Below are 17,863 nucleotides of genomic sequence, written 5' to 3'. Positions count from 1 at the left end.
CAATGGTCCCAATGAACTTGAAAACACCAAAAAATGTACTGTAACGCCTATTCTTGGGCAATACTTTCAAAAGGGTTAGTTACTGCACCCAAAAAAAGTCAAACTCCTCCGTTTTGGATTTTAACAGGCGTAACAATTATTACATCCAATACCGGAAAACTAGTAATTGAGCAATAAACAGTGCTTAATTTGAGTCGATGGTTTCCGGTGCTTGGCACCAGCACTTAACTGTTAGCACCGGCACTTGTGACTGCCTGCCACTAGGTGGCGCTGTCTGCCTAATTCAGAGATGACCACAACAAAGGCCAATTATTGATGCAATGGCATTTTTATGGCTTTGGGCCTGAAATTGTCCGAATTGTCACATTGTTTGTAGTTGTATTGTTACAATCATTAGCAGCATAGCAGGGCAATGTGTGGTGAAAGCTGCAGCGGCCTCCTGACGAGAAAATTGGCACTTATGATTTTACAAATTAAGCACTGGGACTAAGTAGCGTGAATTAAAGTGTGGCCTAGTAAATCAGGAGTTAGCTGCCGGGTCTGTTGATGGGGAGATTGTATTTTGGTAAAATGTAAAATCAGTGTTTTTGATATTTTGTAAGCTCGTTCAGGTATATGGGGGACACGGATTACCTTCCCGCCTGCAGACTACCATGTTGTGCATGGCTATCCTGGCATATTTCTATATTTGTAAAGCTTGTGCTTGCATGCCACCTTCATGATTCATATTTAAGACAATGTGTTTAATTTTCTGTTTTTTTCAGTACCTTGTAGCCTACGGATCTCTACCAGGCTTTCAATATGCATATGTTACTGGCTTTAGGTAAGAAAAGTATTTACGTGATAATATATCATGTGGCAGTGCTGAAAGCACAGACACTGTAGTACACCATGTATGTAAAAAGCATTCTGAGTCCCTGCATGTGGCCTATTTGTAAACACAGACTATGTTTTACCTTGTAAGAAGGTATTTGATGTATTAAAATGATGGCCCTGATTCCCATGTTGTTGTAATTTGTGGCACTTATCGCACCAGATAAATAAACATACCCCGGGGTGCATTATTTTTCAGGTGTGACAAATACGACCTATTCCAAGTTTTTGGGGAATAACATTAATTTGCACCAAAATCCACTTGCTAATATAAGTACTGTACAACTTTGCCATGTTAAACTTCAGGAGGTGTGACCTGATGAAATGTAATAAATGGTAAGGTATGTACTGTTAGGGACAATATTACATTAAATGTTACATTAAATGCGCATTTTCATTGTTTGCGCCGGGTGCAGCTTTTAAAAGGTGCACCCAGAGCAAACAATGACAAGGCACTGCATTATAGGGAATGTGCTACCCCACGGCCGTCGTCAACTCGCACTGCTCTGGGGCAGCACATTTATGTGAAAAACGGCCTCTCCATATTTTCACAACGCAGGCGACACACTACTGCATTTTCAAAGAGGATTAGAGATTCCCATGCAGGCGAATGCATTAAGTGACCCCCTTTTGCCCTCCAAAAGACTCCTCTCAGGGGTAGCCCTGACAGTGTGACACCTCTGCGCTCACATCTGTAATACGGCGCAGGTGCAGAGGCAAAGGGATTCCCTTATTTGCATGGAGCATGACCCTATGCAAATTGGCGACTGCCCCCTACAGATAGCACTGGAGCTTCATGTGGACCAGCGCTATTGTTTCGTTTCGTTTGAAAAACTTTATTCGATTCTTGTGAATCATAAAAGTACATAGTTACAATAATCAAACCGTACTTAAAGTTAATCCATATTACATTTTACACATACTAAATATGTCCAAAACAACAGATAAAATGTCATCACAGGGTTTTCCATAAGCTACCATTTTCTTTGTATCAAACCAAGGGTGTAATAATAAATAGTTAATAAAAATTGTATAAGGCCATATTTCCCAGTTTGCTTATCACATTTCATGATTTTTCCTGATTCACAAAACAGTTCTAATAAAATTTAGCACAGTGTAACATGTGACGGTATTGGACAAAGAAAGTAAATAATTAAAACCTTCCTGATATGAACAAGGGGCAATTTCCCTCAGGATTGGCATAATAAAAAGAGCCCTGATATCTTTATATATGGGGCAAAACAGCATAAGGTGCATTGTTCTTTGTTCGGCTAAGTTATCACAAGGACAGGGAGTCAGTCTCTCACACCAGCTCAGCTGATTGGGAAAAGCCACCAGAAAGTGCAATGTGCTGAGATGGAACCACCTTTGGAGGGAGAGCTAATGGGAACCATCAGCAATCTTTTTGTATATTTGTTTTCCAAAATTTGTAATTGGCTGGTTTTTTGACTTCCCCAAACTCCCGCCCCATAAGTTGTAATTAACTGGCATTTTGACTTATATAAGACAAGTATTTCGGCCATTGGCTTATGACCAAATTTGCCTGCAAAGCGAAATAGGCCCTCTATAGTTCTACTTGTCTGTTGGGCCCTAGTCTCAATCCTGTTGTCCCAATTTAATTTATTATTAAAAACATTCCCTGAAAATGTAAAAGAAGGGACCTTTTCAATTGTTCTACCATTTACCACAAATATTCATGTTTTTGTGATTAGGACCACAGACCATAATAAAAGACTTATTAACCCCTTAAGTGCTGCTGACGGCCAATGGTCGTCAGCAGCGCTACCTCCCCAGTGCTGCGCACGACCATTGAACGTCCATTCAGCACTAGTTCTAATGGACAGCGCAGCACTGGGGAGAAATGTTTAAACGCAGCTAAGGTGTTAAAATTAACCTTGAGATCCAAATCCGTCATAAAATCACTAAATGCTAGCCGTTAAAGTCAGCAGTACGGTGTCATTCGCGTAAGATAACAAGGTAACCCTGTTACCCCCTACAGTCGGATAATCCAAGTGCTGCTCTATTAAAAAAAATTCCACCCGTTCGTATATAAAAGGAATAAAAAGGGGGCCAAAATGCATCCCTGTCTTACACCCTCTGTGGATGCAATGGATTTATATATTTTTTCCACCCGATCCATAGCTTATAGAAACTGAAGAAGATGAATGCATCCTACGCAAAAGGGTAATAAGTGCCTCCTCAAAACCCATCTTTTCCATGAGTAACCACAGCTTTCCCCTGTTAACTGTGTCAAATGCACTGGATAAGTCCATAAAGGCCAAGTGGATCGATCCTCTCTTGGCTTTCATGTACTTACCCATAACTAGGGACAGGTTGAGGCATTGTTCTTTCGTGGGATATCGGGCCGGCCTCATTAGCCCAGAGCTCAAGGCGGGTAAGAATCACCCTCCCATGACTTTGCATGAGGCGTCAATTAGGGAAATAAGCCTATAGCAAATTGGATCATTCCTACTACCCTTCTTGTATATTGGAACCACCACGGCTTCTTTCCATGAGTCAGGTATGCGGCCCACTATCACTGATTTAAAAACATTCGCCAACAACGGCGGCCATATTCGGAGATTACCTTTGAACATGTCTAACGGAGCACCTTTCGGGCCCTGGGGCTTTTGCAGCAATACCCTTCAGTAACGCATCTTCAACCTCACCATTCGTAATGGACAGACTCCATTTATTCGCAGTGGCGAGGTTGACAGCTATATCTTCTTTTTGGTCATGCAATAATACACCCTTAGCATTACAAATTTTCGTAAAATGAACTACCCATGCGTCTTCAGTTATTAGCGATTCCATATTCCTAATGTCATTTAGAATCCTTGAGAGCACTAGCTCTCTCCAGGTCATCCGATGCGAGGCTTCTTAACTCCTCTTTTCTCTTCCCAATTGCTAATTTATAGTTTTGTCTAGCTTTTATTTATTTATTTATTTATTTATTTATTTAAGTTTTGTATAGCGCTAGTTGGACCCGAAGGTATCAGAGGGCTTCACATCGAATACAAATAAGCATCAATAAGGCAAGTAGGTCGAAAGCAGGGCAGGGAGAACATGAGGAAGTAAAAGTCTATACAGTACCAGCAAAAGCGCACAATATGGCGGAGATCAAGGGAGAGTCATCCGGCTCTCTCTGGGACCATGGAGATAGTGATCTATCAAAGTCACCATGGAGATAGTGATCTTTCAAAGTCAGACGAGGGATTCTCGTTTAGATCCAACCCGCTCAAGAAAGAGGGCATTGAGAATGATCTGGAATTTCGGGAAGGAGGCGGTCATCCTGATGTGGGGGGGATGGAGTTCCATATCTTGGGAACATTACCCGCAAAGGACCTGTTAGATGTTTTACGTTTCTGTGATTTCAGAGGAATGAGTAGTAGCGTGTTGGAGCTTCTGAGGTTCCTAGACTGACCGGCTCTATGGAGTTTTTTGGCCAGATATTCCGGTTTTCCTGTATGCAGGGCTTTGTGTATGAGGCAAGCTGTGCGGAAGCTGGCTCGTAGGTTAATAGAAAGCCATCTCAGATCCTTTAGAGCCGGAGTGATGTGCTCATATTTCTTAGTTCCCGTGACCATTCTTGCTGCTGCATTTAGGGTGGCAGTCAGAGGACCCAAGTGAGATTTGGCTGTTCCAGTCAGAGTAGCAATGCCATAGTCAATCCTGGAGAGTACCAGTGCCCGAGTGGCCTGTTTCAGGTCCTTCGAGGGGAGGAAGGGTTTCAGTTTGTAGAGTAGTTTCAAGTTAAGGAAAGCACTTTCGGCAGTTTTAGAGATGTGTTCTTTCATGTCCAGTTTGGGGTCCAGATTGATCCCCAGTGATTTGACGGAGGTTGTAGGTACAAGAGGAACATTGAGGGTGTTTAAGGCTTTGAGCCATTCAAGAATTTAGGGATTTTCAACTTTGTTTGAGATGAGGAGCACTTCTGTCTTTTCTTCATTAAGTTTGAGGTGGTTGGATGAAGGCCAATGTTGGACCGCTGTGAGTGTGCCATTTAGTCTGTGTATGTCTGCGATCGATGTGGTTTCCAGGTAGAGTTGTGTGTCGTCCACGTAGAGGTGAAAGGGGATGTTGGAGTTCCTTAGAATTGTAGTGAGGGGCTCCATGTAGATGTTGAAAAGTTGTGGAGAGAGTACTGACACCTGTGGGACTCCTCTAGTAATGGGGAGGGGGATAATTAATAATAATAATAATAATAATTAATAATTATAATTAATAATAATTATAATAATAATAATTCCTAATAATAATTCCTAATTAATCCCCGGCACAGTGGACCAAATGCAGGGCTTTCTTTTAGATCTTTTTGGGCTATTGGTATTCCAGAAGGGTCCGCAAAAGCGTCTGTGTCCACTTCTGTAATACCATAGTTACCCAGGGGTGCACAAAGCAGGTGCAAACGCCCATTGGGATTTCTGGACGAGCTGGACTAGAGCAAAGGACAAAGTCACATGTTCACGCCAACAACAATGGTGTGCGGGCTGGCTACAGGGACCCAGTTAGGCCTGTAGAATAGAGTACTTTAAATTCTCTTTGCGGATCATTGAGTGGATCTACGTCAAAGATGCGTATTGCCGCTGAGGCGATGCATTAGTTCTGAGGTGCAGCAAGGATGTGGTGCGAAGTCCTGATTCATTGACGTTGAGGATCCTGTCTACGGGACTTGCAATGTGAAGTCCACTGTTTAGAATGCGAGGTGCAACTTAGACAATGAGTCGGTTCCAATGAGCGCTGAAGCTGCAATGTAGAGTTATGTAGTTAAGATTATGTTTGACAAGGGATGAGAGGAGCATGTGCCAGGAAAAGCGTCATGCAGCAGAAGTTCCAAAGGTGATGCATCATTCCCAAGATGCAGTAGGCAGTGGCAATGCAAGTCTTTTGTGATGGTTCGGATCCATGCTACAGCAGAGATACGTTAATTCTACTGGGGGATGAGCAGTTCAGCCAAGGAGATGCATTGGTTCTGTTCGGGGATGCATCACTCTGCAGAGAAGATGCAACAGTTTCTCTGGCAAGCACCATAGGCTCACTTTCAATGGTCCAGGACTGGGGTGGCACCAATTGGCAGCGTGGACTCACAGACGGCAGAGTCCAGGGGCAGGGGTTGGAAGCATCTTATGTCCCTGAGGCTTCAGATCAGGAAGCCATCCAACTAGCCTTTAGAGTCACTCTGGGTTCTTGGGTCGAGAAATGCAGATCCAGTCCTTCTCACCCAGGCAAGAGGGCAGCAGGCAGAAGATCAGTACAGCAATTCAGAAGTCCAGCAGAGGGCAGTCCAGAAGAGTGGCAATTCCTCAGCAGCACATCAGTCTTTTTTCCTGGCAGAGTATCCACACATCCAGAAGTGTACTAAAGTGGTAGTGACAGAGGTCAAGTACTTATACCCAGTAGTATCTTTGAAGTGGGGGAGGCTTCAACGACATACCTTTGAGTTGGACAGAGGTCCTCCCTTCCTGCGCTGGATCCAGACTCACTACTGTTATGTTCCCTAACCTAGGCCCAAGCAGCACAGCGACCTTATACCTACATTCGTCCTACCTTGCTCTGCATGACGGTTCTAGCAATGTCCTTTTACCCAGTTATGTGCTGAATTCAATATCAATTGGTTTCCTTGAAACTCCCCTCATTTATTATGCATGAGGATTTTTAGTACCATATCTTAATCCCCTGCACATGACGTACATAACAGGATTAACATACTCTGTAGAAAAGTCATCGCTATCTTCATCCTCGAGCAACAGGGCTACTTTGCATAATTGCAATTATTGACTTAGGTTTATTAAATAATCGTACTCGCAACATATCGATTGTGGTAGGACCCAGAGGCTAGCTTTTTGGTATTAAAGAGCCTCATCTTAACTAGATACGGAGACGAGAAGCTGCCACGTTACCACTGAGGTCCTACATGCTGAAGCTTCGACACACAGCAGTCTGACATCCCTTGCTGTGTGTCCAGCCTGTGACCAAGACAGGGTCCTTCATTCTCTCCAAACAGGTAAGGGGGTTATAATGAAGTTTTATGTAGCTCTAGCCAGACCCAGGGGTATCGGAGCACTTTACAACCGTCGAAATGCATAGACCAAACAAACATTCACGGTAAGTACAATGCAGATATCAGCACAAGTGTCAAGAGTCTCGAGACAATATCGGGCATACACTTTGCGTATTAGAGGGTTAAGTCACCAGTGACAGTGAGTACTCGTAGTACCTCATCAGGATGACCCTAGTCTGGGTATCCCACCCCCATCATTGGGTATTGTCAACAGCTCTGCTGCGTCTCATGCCCCTTTGCTAGGGACCGATCTAGGAAAAGATTTTGGAGTTGCTCTTTTAATTTTGCGAAGGAGGGGATAGTTCTGATATGGGGGGATAGCGTTCCAGATTTTGGGCGCGGTTCCCGCAAAGGATCGGGCTACATTTTTTTGGTTGCGCACTTTCATTGGGATGAGTAGTAGCGTGTTTGAGCTCCGGAGGTTCCTGGTTTGTCCGGCTTTTTTTTACTTAGAGGCCAAGAATTCAGGTTTGCCTGTGTGAAGGGCTTTGTGGGTGAGGCAGGCTGTTCTGAAACTGGCACACATTTCAACTGGGAGCCATTTTAGTTCTCTGAGTGCGGGTGAGATATTGTCAAATTTCTTCACTCCTGTGACCATTCTAGCTGCTGTGTTTAGTGTTGTTTTAAGGGGGGCCAGGTGCGCCTTTGCTGAGCCTGAAAGTGTTGCAATCCCATAGTCGAATCTGGATAACACCAGTGATTGGGTAACTTGTTTAATGTCCTTGGCTGGGATGAAAGGTTTTATTTTGTTCAATAGCTTTAAGTTCAGGAAGGCGCTCTTGGCAGAGATCTTAATGTGTTTGGTCATATTAAGTTCCGGGTCTAAACTGATGCCTAATGATTTTACAGAATCCGCCAGGGAGATGTTTCCGTCGAGTGTGTCGATCGTAGATAGCTATTCTGTAATTTGAGGATTACCTTCTTTGTTTGAGATGAGGAATATTTCAGTCTTGTCCTGATTGAGTTTTAGGTAGTTCCTTGATAGCCAGTGTTGGACTTCTCTGAGTGTGTCATTGAGTGTCTGAATGTTGTCAATGGATGTGGTTTCCAGATAGATCTGTGTGTCATCGGCATAAAGGTGGAAGGGATGTTAGCTTTTCTGAGTAAGGTTGTGAGTTGTTCCATGGAAATGTTAAAAAGTTGTAGGGAGTGCACTGATCCTTGGGGGGACTCCCTTACCAACTTGATGTAGGTCAGACGTGAAGTTTTTGATTTTTATTCTTTGAGTGTGGGTGTGGAAGAAGGAGAAGAACGATTGTAAGACCACCTCATCTAGACCTGCCCTTTCTTGAAGAGCCTTAATGAGGAGGATGTGATCAACCGTGTCAAAAGCTGCAGTGTTAAGCTCTTTCCTAGGGTATTCTTGGCTTTACACCCACATCCATGCAGGGTACACCCTGTAAGGGTCCGCATAGTAGGAGTACGCTTGGATACTGTCATGTTTAGATGCCTGTATATATTCACTGTTTTAGCACCATGGTATAAATGTATCTACTGTTTACTCTATTGGTGCTTGTAATATTTTACAGTTGCTTCTGTATAGTGATTGTCGCAGCAAACATGTTTTATACTAGAATGACGCTGGTTCAATAAATGCTTATTGAAAAAGTGTCCTACATTTATTCTGTGTATCTCTCTGAGACTAAGTGAGTACGAGTGACTAAGTGAAAAGTACTGAACTTTTTCCATGATCGCTAAAAGGTCAAGGGTTGTCATGTTCAGAGGTTGCCAGAATCTAGTTGCTCCTTGGTAAGGTTAGGGGGCTTATAGTGGCACTGCGAGCTAGCTGGTCTATAGGCTAACATATTCTGTGGGGGTGTCCGGAATCAGTCTAGATACCAAGTCCTTAGTTTATATTATCCGAACAGTGCAGCCCTTTGTGTGTGGACAGGGCACAGCCTATAGAGGTGTAAGTGAGTTTTGTGCAGCTCCACCTTCCCATCCTGTCAGATATGGCCCATTGATGCACAGCTAAGCTCTTGTTATGTGTGGCTGTCAAGTAGGAATACACAAAGCCCAAATGACAACCATATCCAGTCATTTGATCAGATACATGCTACAGGCACCCAATGGCTACAGAAAGAAAATGCCAACTTTCTATAAGTCAAAACCAAAAGGGATGATGGACAGAGTGTTGAACATTGCAAGCACTCACCCCTAGTCAATTGATCTGGGTTTAATCGATCATCATTCTTAATCTCAATCCGCCACCTCAGTTCAGAATGGTGATGGATTAAACCCCTTTGGTTTTGCTTTGTTCGCCCTTGGCAGGGTATGCCCAGACTTGGGTCCCTTGCTCACTTTGCCACTGGATTCAAGCTAGCCTGGCTGATGATGGCTAATAAGCCAGAAACGGGTCCCAGGATGCTTGTTTCCGGTCCAGGGAAGACAAGGCTTGGCAGTTCAGGCTGGACTGTTCCCATGAGGCACAGGGTCAGACTGATTTGCATATGGCCATGTCTAAACTGGCGGGGGCAGAGTGGGCTAAAGAATGACGATGGATTAAACCCAGATCAGTTGACTGGGGGTGAGTGCTTGCACTGTTCAATACTCCGTCCATCATCCCCTTTGGTTTTGCTTTGTTTGCCCTAAGTTGGCAGGGTATGCCCAGACGTGAGTCCCTTGCTCACTTTGCCACTGGATTCAAGCTACCTGGCTGATGACGGCTAATTAGCCAGAAACCGGTCCCAGGATGCTTGTTTCCGGTCCAGGGAAGACATGGCTTGGCAGTTCGGGCTGGACTGTTCCCATGAGGCTCAGGGTCAGACTGATTTGCATATGGCCATGTCTGAACTGGGGTGGCGGAGTGAAATAAAGAATGATGATGGATTAAACCCAGATCAGTTGACTGGGGGTGAGTGCTTGCAATGTTCAACACTCTGTCCTTCATCCCCTTTGGTTTTGCTTTGTTCACCTTACGTTGGAAGGGTATGCCCAGATGTGGGTCCCTTGCTCACTTTGCCACTGGATTTAAGCTAGCCTGGCTGATGACGGCTGGTTAGCCAGAAACCGGTCCCAGGATGCTTGTTTCCGGTACAGAGAAGACATGGCTTGGCAGTTCGCGTTGGACTGTTTCCATGAGGCACAGGGTCTGACTGATTTGCATATGGCCATGTCTGAACTGCGGTGGCGGAGTGAGCTAAAGACAGATGATGGATTAAACCCAGATCAGTTGACTGGGGGTGAGTGCTTGCAATGTTCAACACACTGTCACTCATCCCCTTTGGTTTTGCTTTGTTCACCCTAAGTTGGCAGGGTATGCCCAGATGTGGGTCTCTTGCTCACTTTGCCACTGAATTCAAGCTAGCCTGGCTGATGGACATGGCTTGGCGGTTCAGGCTGGACTGTTCCCATTAGGCACAGCATTGCAATACAATACAATACAATACAATACAGAATTTATTGTTGAATTAATAAAAATCCTTACAGTTAGAAAAAGTACAATTTGCAAATATCCGCAATACAATTTGCATTAAAAATCAAAGCAACGATTGATATCAAAGTAAAAAACAATAAAACTTAAACTCTGCGTCAGACCCCCCCCACTGACTACGTAGAGATTTATGGAATGAGCATGGGGGATAATACATAAAAGTAAGCCTCAGGCAATGTTTTAAAGGATCATGCACAGATCTGCAGCTGCTTCCCAGTCTCTATGATAAATTTGAGACCCCTGCAAGTCAGAATTGGCGATGAACCTCCCAGCCAGATTATAACCGCTTGGCGACATGTTCTTATGTTCAGTTTGATTAGGATATCCCGCAAACATTTTCTTCTAGCCACCATGAGGGCCGGGCACACACAAAACAAATGGATTAAAGATTCGTTTTGGTAATCACAGAGTCTGCATTTTGGGCAAGCATCATGGGGTTTCCAAGAGGGTCTTAGATCCTTGGACTCGTGAAGGCCCATACGGAAATCGATGAGGATCTTTTTTAGGTGTTGACTAAAATGTGTTGCCAAGTATGCCTGGGGTTGTTGATGTGAATAGGAAGAAATGACTGTCCAGGCATGACATCGATGGGTCAATGTTTGTTTGTCTTCCAATAATGACTTTATTTTGGCATTTGAATTTGCAGTTTTGCAGAATGTAGCCTGATCAATTTTTTTACACCAAGCTTCGAGCAATTCAAGGTCTGAAAGGCAAGTCTACAGATGGGTGGCCCAGGGCTGGGTGGAGTCAAAATTGATTTCCTGCCAGCAGAGGTGGTTTAATGAGCCTGGTACAGCAGCGCTGAGTTTGTGACAGAATTTAACAAACCTTGACTTGGACCTAAAAATTTGATTTTGAAGGCCAAATTCTAATCGCACCTGGGCTGGTGAGGCGCATTTCGGTACTTTAAATACAACTTTATAGATTTTGGGTTGTAAGGTGTTTAATAAACTGGCCTCCCCTCCAAGCCATGTAACGAGACCATACGATAATGTAGGTAAAATCTGAGCGGCCATTACTTTTAAAAGATGAGTGTAGTTTGGACTACCCAGTTTTTGAAGGAGTCGCCTGTATCCGAAAATTAGCGTCTGGGATTTGGCTTTTAACCCCGCAGAATGCTCTTTTCTTGAGTTGTCGTTGGCTAGGGTGACCCCCAAATACCGGTAGTGTGGCTGTACCCCAATGGCTAGATGGTTAAATGTCCAGCTAAATTTAATGGGCTTTCGCTCTATAAGACGTATTACTTTTGTCTTTTCTCTATTTAATTCTAGATGTTCTTCATTCAAATAGAGATATAGGGCATTTATCAGCCTTTGCAGTCCAATTGGGGTTCCGCTTAAAAGCACAATGTCATCGGCAAACTGGCTGATTGGCATTGGGGTGTTACCAAGCTTCGGAGCATGACTTACGATTTGGCTGAGTTTTTTTCCTAGGCCGGCAAGATATAGGTTAAATAAACATGGGGCCAGGACACAGCCCTGTTTCAGTCCGTCCTCCGTTGGAATTTTGGACGTAAGGCTTGAACCATGCCCTTGTTTGACCCTTGCCCAGGTATCTGTGTAAAGGAGCATGACAGCGTGGAGGACATTTTTTGGCAGCCCCCACTCATTGAGTTTTTTCCAAAGCCTCCCCCTACTGACTCGGTCAAATGCCGCTTTAATATCAATGAAGCAGCCATATAACCGTTTGTTGTTCGTTTTGGCTCTTTTCATCAAGAGGGCTAGGGCTGTGAGATTTGTTATAGTCCCTGTCCCTTTTCTGAAGCATGTCTGGTAGCTTGGAATTAGGTTGTTGGTCGATTCCCGGCGCGGCAGGTTTCTGGACCAGGGTCAGCGGACTCGATAATTCTCTCGCCTCGGTGCCCACTCTGATCAGCGATCACACTCGGCAACTCTGGGCATTAGCTTGCCTCATCCTCACTAACGGCCCCACCAGACTGCCGGGGATGCCTGGTCTCACTCTGGAGATACCCATTAAGGGACCATCTCTCAGGGAAGCCAGGAAGGGTTTCGCAGCGGTCGAAGCGCCTTGGGACCCTCTGGGTAAGTAGTGCGCTATATAAATGCCTATACATTTACATTTACTTTTACCCATTCCTGGATCTCCTCCAAAATACAAGAAGCATATAATTTAGCTTCCACGTCGATTAAAGATATCAACCGATAATTCAGTGGAGATCTCCTGTCACCCTTCTTGAAAATTGGGTGGATGATGTTACCGTTCCACGATGGTGGCTGCTTCTTACTGGCGAAGACTTGATTAAACAAGGGAGAAAGATGGACTGCCCAAAACTCAGCGTTATGTTTATATACTGCGTTGGGGATGCCATTGGGCCCTGGAGCGCCTTCAGATTTAAGATGGGTAATGCACCTTTTAACTCTGTCGCAAGAAAAAAATTCCGGCTCAATCCCTAGAGTGTTGAACCTTTCTATGTCGGGATGAGGTTATTGTCGGTCCTTTCAAGTGGCTTAATATTGTTGTTGTGATAGAGCGGTACTGATTTTCTGAGACTGAAGGTTCCCTTTTTCGATAGAGGTTTTTTACGTGTGATTCCCAGGTTTGTTTACTAATGCCTGGGTCCCGAGTTATTAAGTCTGCAGTGTTTAGTTTATTTACGATGCTCCAGAAGTCCCTTGAATTTCGCTTTTTACTGGCTGTTAGCAGTTTTACCCACATCTCTTCCTTATAATCTTTCTTGGCTTTCCACAACATTTTGCGGTAGTTGTTTCTCATGCTCTTAACAAGAAGGTAGTTTTATGCGGAGGCCAGAGTGTTGTTCCTTAGTGCCATCCGTTGTGCCTGGGATATTTTTCTCTTTTCCTGCCTTAGTTTGGTATTAAACCAGGGTTCCCATGGGACTAGTGGGCCTTGATACGGCGCAGTTGGAACCGAGTGTTTGAGAGACAATTTTTCTAACAAATATATCCATATTGAAACCAGGTCTTCGTTTTGATCATTTTCATATTGAGAAAAGAAATTGCTTGCGGTTTCATAGATGGCTTTCGTTCCACTGCCCCTCCAACGCAATTTTCGTAAATTAAACTTCTCTGGCTGATCAGAGAGGACTGTCAACTGGGCAGACTCCAACACCCCTGTTGATCCAAGTACTTTGTGGAAAGTGATCGCTTTCAGATCGTGTTGTGATTTCGTAGTCTGCTACTGAGTCAAGCAGGCTATTACTGATTAAAGTAAAGTCATTGGTTGACGCTGACTTGCCACTCAAATACGTTGGTGGTGCTAAAATTGCACCTGTTGCGGGTTTTAAAGTTGTTAACCCCAGCGTTGACAGTTGCTTTAAGGTTGATGGATTAAGCTTTCCCCGAGATTTTTGCCTTGGGGTATGTGTGATTAGGTCTTCATGATTTAGATTAGTGTTGAAGTCGCCTGATAGTATCAACAAACTTTGAGAGTTTGATTTCTGAAGTGTTTTTATGAGAGTGATGAGGAGGGCCAGTTTCTCTTTTTTTTTGTTTTATGAGGATGAATGTAAATATTTATTAATAGCAGTTGGAGTCGAGATTTTATAGAGATCTTGGTTACCTGAACCCAGTTTAATCCCACGTCCTGTGATTCCGACTCCCAATTTAATCTCTGCGAGATATATGTGGATAGTCCTCCACTCGGATGTCCAAACTTAGACTTTCTCTCAGCAAGGATATGGTGCTCGGTGAAGCCGGGAATGGTGGGGGGTATTAGGTTCCAAGTCTTTTGTAATAAAAGGATGTCGTATTTACGGAAGAAAAGTTGTGTCTCACTATCTTGGTCCATACTGCTGAACCCGTGAATATTCCAACTGCAGATGCCTATTTTAGACTTATTAACCCTATCCTTAGATGTGAATTTGCACCATATGCGTTGAGGTAGTTGTTCATGTTTTTCAGGAATACTTTGGGTTAAGGGTTAACGGGATCCAGGACCAGTCCTGTGTTGGGGACCTGCCGGTATGTGGATGCGTTAGATGTAAGTCGAGTCCACCCACTTCTTGGGCTACTGTGGCCGACCGGGCACCCTGGAGACATGAGATCTGCCTGCAGTTAGATGGCTCCTCTCTGTTTATATTCTGTATACTTTTCGCAAGCGGGAAAGGGTATCTCGGGCGTGTATGTTGCACAATGGTTATGCCCCAGTGTTCGAATGGGCCTTTATTTTCGAAGATCTTTACTGCTATCTCCTGGGAAGCCCAGGTGGTCACAGAGACTTTGATATTTGGGTTATCAATTTTTGGACCGAACTCAACTGAGACTAGGTCTTGCGAAGATATTCCTCTCAACTCGGGAACAAGACCAAATAGTCTTAACAAATTTCCTCTGTTCAAGATATCGTGCAAGCCCTTTGACTCATATTCGGGTATGAAAGTCAGGATGGGTTCTAATTCTGCGATTGGGGTAATTGACGGGTCTTGCGAGCATGGAACTATGTAGTCAGACTGATTTACAGAAACACATTTTTTTGTTTTTTGAATCGCGTTTCCTGTAAGGCCCTTGTCAGTGATACCCCTTGCAGGAGAAGGGCCAGTTCGTAGCATATGGTTGTCGTTAAATTGAATAACGGGATTTGACCGAATTACACAGTTAGGATTTTGCCCGGTTTTTGTTCTTATAATCGGAGAGTTAATCCTTTGTAATTTATTGGTTTCAGTTTTGTATTGAATTGTTCCCGCTGGGGCCATTGGATTTTGTTTTATGCACTCTCGGTCGATCCCAGTTCTTATTATTTTTATGGGGATCAGGTCGTGTTTTGCCTGAGCGAGAGTTTGATCACTGCTTCCATGCGTCATGCGCTGTGCTATGGGTCCGTTGGTACTCGTTGGTGGTGGCTCTAGTGAGTGATTTTTTTTTTTTGGTGAATCTTCCCCGAGAGTTATTAGATTTCCTTGTACAGGTTTCTGCCTCATTTTTGAGGAGGAGTGATGAATTTTCAACATTGATGTTGTTTCTAGTGCGGGAGTTGGGGCTGATTTTAAGTTTGTACAAGCAATCATTGCATCATGGGACTTGCTCAGCTCTTCAATTGATGCATGATCTGGGCCACCGGGCAGCGTCCCCTGTTTTGGTTTTTTGGACGAAACTTTTTCCTGTGATAAGTTATGGCCTGCCAATAAATTAGTGGCGATGTTTGAGGAGATGTTTGCTGATCCGAATTAATTTGGCAAGACGGACACAGGTTTTGTGAGGAAGTTGTCAATGGTAATCCTTTGGTTGCTTTTTAATTTAGACCTAGCTTTCCTCGCTTTTTTTCTTTGCTTTTTCGTCTGGTTTTCAAGGGGCGGGAGGTCGAATTTTTCTGTGCCTATGATTGGAGATGCTTTGTGACGAACCATTGAATGGTGTGACAATGCAGGATCCCTGTCCCCTTCTAGGCTCTTATGTGCTGTAGGGGGAGCGATTAGAATGCTTGATTTCCCCATGTTATGGTTTTCTCCTGGTGGGTCCAATAAAGACTTCTGATTATTACCTTTTTTGACTGCCCCCAAAATATCTTTCAAAATTGCAGGGAGCGATGCCAGTTTCTCAATGATGCTCCCGCAACCACAACTAGACAGATGACTAATAGAACTTTTGTTGGTTTGGGCCTGTTTTAGAAGGGGAGTAACGGTGATTTTTTTATTTGTCAAAAGAGTAATAATAGCATCTGTTTTTGAGCTAAGTTGGGCAATATGCTCTGCGATGACGTTTATCAGATCAATTTGAACCTCCATCTTATCTGATTGAAAGTTGAGGGCCTTTATGGCCTGGTCTAAGGTAATAATCAAGGTGTTTCCCCAGGGAGCAGTGGGCACTTGACTACAATAGCTCTTTTTTTGCTCTTCCCGTTGTGGGGTTGTGTTAGTTGAAGAGATTGATATGTGTGACAGTGTTGATTTTTTTTGTTGGCTACTGTTATTTCCAGAGCTGTCGTCAATCAGAATTCTGTGGTTTGAGCTTGAAGCGACAATTTTTTGAGGCGTGGATGCCACTGGGCTACGGTTTTGTCCAAGTACCATTTGAATGGGTGAAGATGCCTTCAAGGGAATTTATTTTATGCGTGCTTAATTATTTAGACTAATTTTAGGAAGGATCGATTAGTGATCCTTATTAAGAATCAATCAAACACTGTGGAGTTTCAATTCAGTTTAAACAATTTGTTTCAACAAGACACAACATACAAAAAACAACACAAGGTGTATTAGAAAAATATAATTTTATCCATTTTTTTTTTAAAGAAATCACTTCATATACAGATGAGTGAACAAACAGAAGATTAGGACTGTGGGTACACACATAAGTAAATTAACTTATACGCAAGTAGAAAGTGAATGCTCTGAACTGACTACATGCTGTGCAGCACTCTGCCACTGCTGTCCTGACTAGACCACGACCGCATGGTTACTGGAATACTTTCCGTGAAATTCACTTTCTACTTGCGGCGAGGCTTGGAGCTGTACACACTGCTTTACATACCGCCGAACAGCGATAAGTCACCTTGAACTAATTATTTGCCACGCTGCAATTTACCTCCATTATTTTTATTAGATTATCGCCGTATGGTTGATTGCACAACTGTCCCTGAATCCTCCACGTGTGGCAAAACTTCTCTATGTACCGGTATTAGTCACCGCGTCTAAGCTACAACTTCATTCAACATACCGCTTATCAACAGATTGCAATTTTCTCTATACAGACCCCAATTGACTTCAGTCCTGAAGATGGTTTCCGCAATTAATTCATAGGAAACCGAAACGTCGACATTTCATCTTATCCCTGTCTTGTTTTATTCAGTGTGATTTGGGATAGGTGTTTTTAGGTTCTGTTGAGTCACGTATTAATTTACTTATGTGTGTACCCACAGTCCTAATCTTCTGTTTGTTCACTTATCTGTATATGAAGTGATTTCTAATACACCTTGTGTTGTTTTTTGTATGTTGTGTCTTGTTGAAACAAATTGTTTAAACTGAATTGAAACTCCACAGTGTTTGATTGATTCTTAATAAGGATCACTAATCGATCCTTCCTAAAATTAGTCTAAATAATTAAGCATGCATAAAATAAATTCCCTTGAAGGCATCTTCACCCATTCATTTTCATTACCCAAGCCCTCAAGGGTATTCTTGGGTTGCTCACTTTTTGTAAATCAAGTACCATTTGGTCATAGTTTAAATCTAGATTCAGATCTTGCAAGGATTGATTTGGAACTGGAAGCGATGACGCAGTATCCAAGTTAGGAGGATGGTAGCCAGACGGGGAGACAAGCTGGACTTCCAGTCTCGTGAACCTCTTAATTGAGTGTACCGTTGGTTTACTGAGTCCAGGAGTAATTTGGGGATTGTTGTGGTCCCCCGTATTCGACTTGTTGTTAAAGACGTTAAATAGCACTTCCAGTGAATCCTGACCTGGAGATATTGGTGAGGGCAGGACAAGATTTTGCCCAGTCTTGATTGTTTTGAGTTTTTTTGGTGGGGAACTGGAATTATGAATCATTGCCTGGACAAGTTCAGTTTTTTTAATAGCTCTGGGCAG

The 17,863-nt window shown here is 43.4% G+C and overlaps 1 protein-coding gene across 1 annotated transcript in view; it reads left to right on the top strand.

Moving 5' to 3' along the window:
* LOC147707022 (adhesion G protein-coupled receptor F5-like) overlaps positions 1-17,863 on the top strand; it is a 580,791-nt gene that overhangs the window by 232,172 nt on the left and 330,756 nt on the right. Inside the window, exon 7 of the mRNA XM_086926246.1 lies at positions 765-823. Within this exon, the coding sequence (XP_086782372.1) occupies positions 765-823 (59 nt within the window). The remainder of the gene's footprint in view (positions 1-764; positions 824-17,863) is intronic.

The sequence above is a fragment of the Lissotriton vulgaris genome, chromosome 6, assembly GCF_964263255.1.
Source record: "Lissotriton vulgaris chromosome 6, aLisVul1.2, whole genome shotgun sequence".
In the NCBI taxonomy this organism is placed as follows: Eukaryota; Metazoa; Chordata; class Amphibia; order Caudata; family Salamandridae; genus Lissotriton; species Lissotriton vulgaris.
Note: the sequence above shows the minus strand (reverse complement) of the source record. Positions and strands in the feature narration are given on the sequence as shown.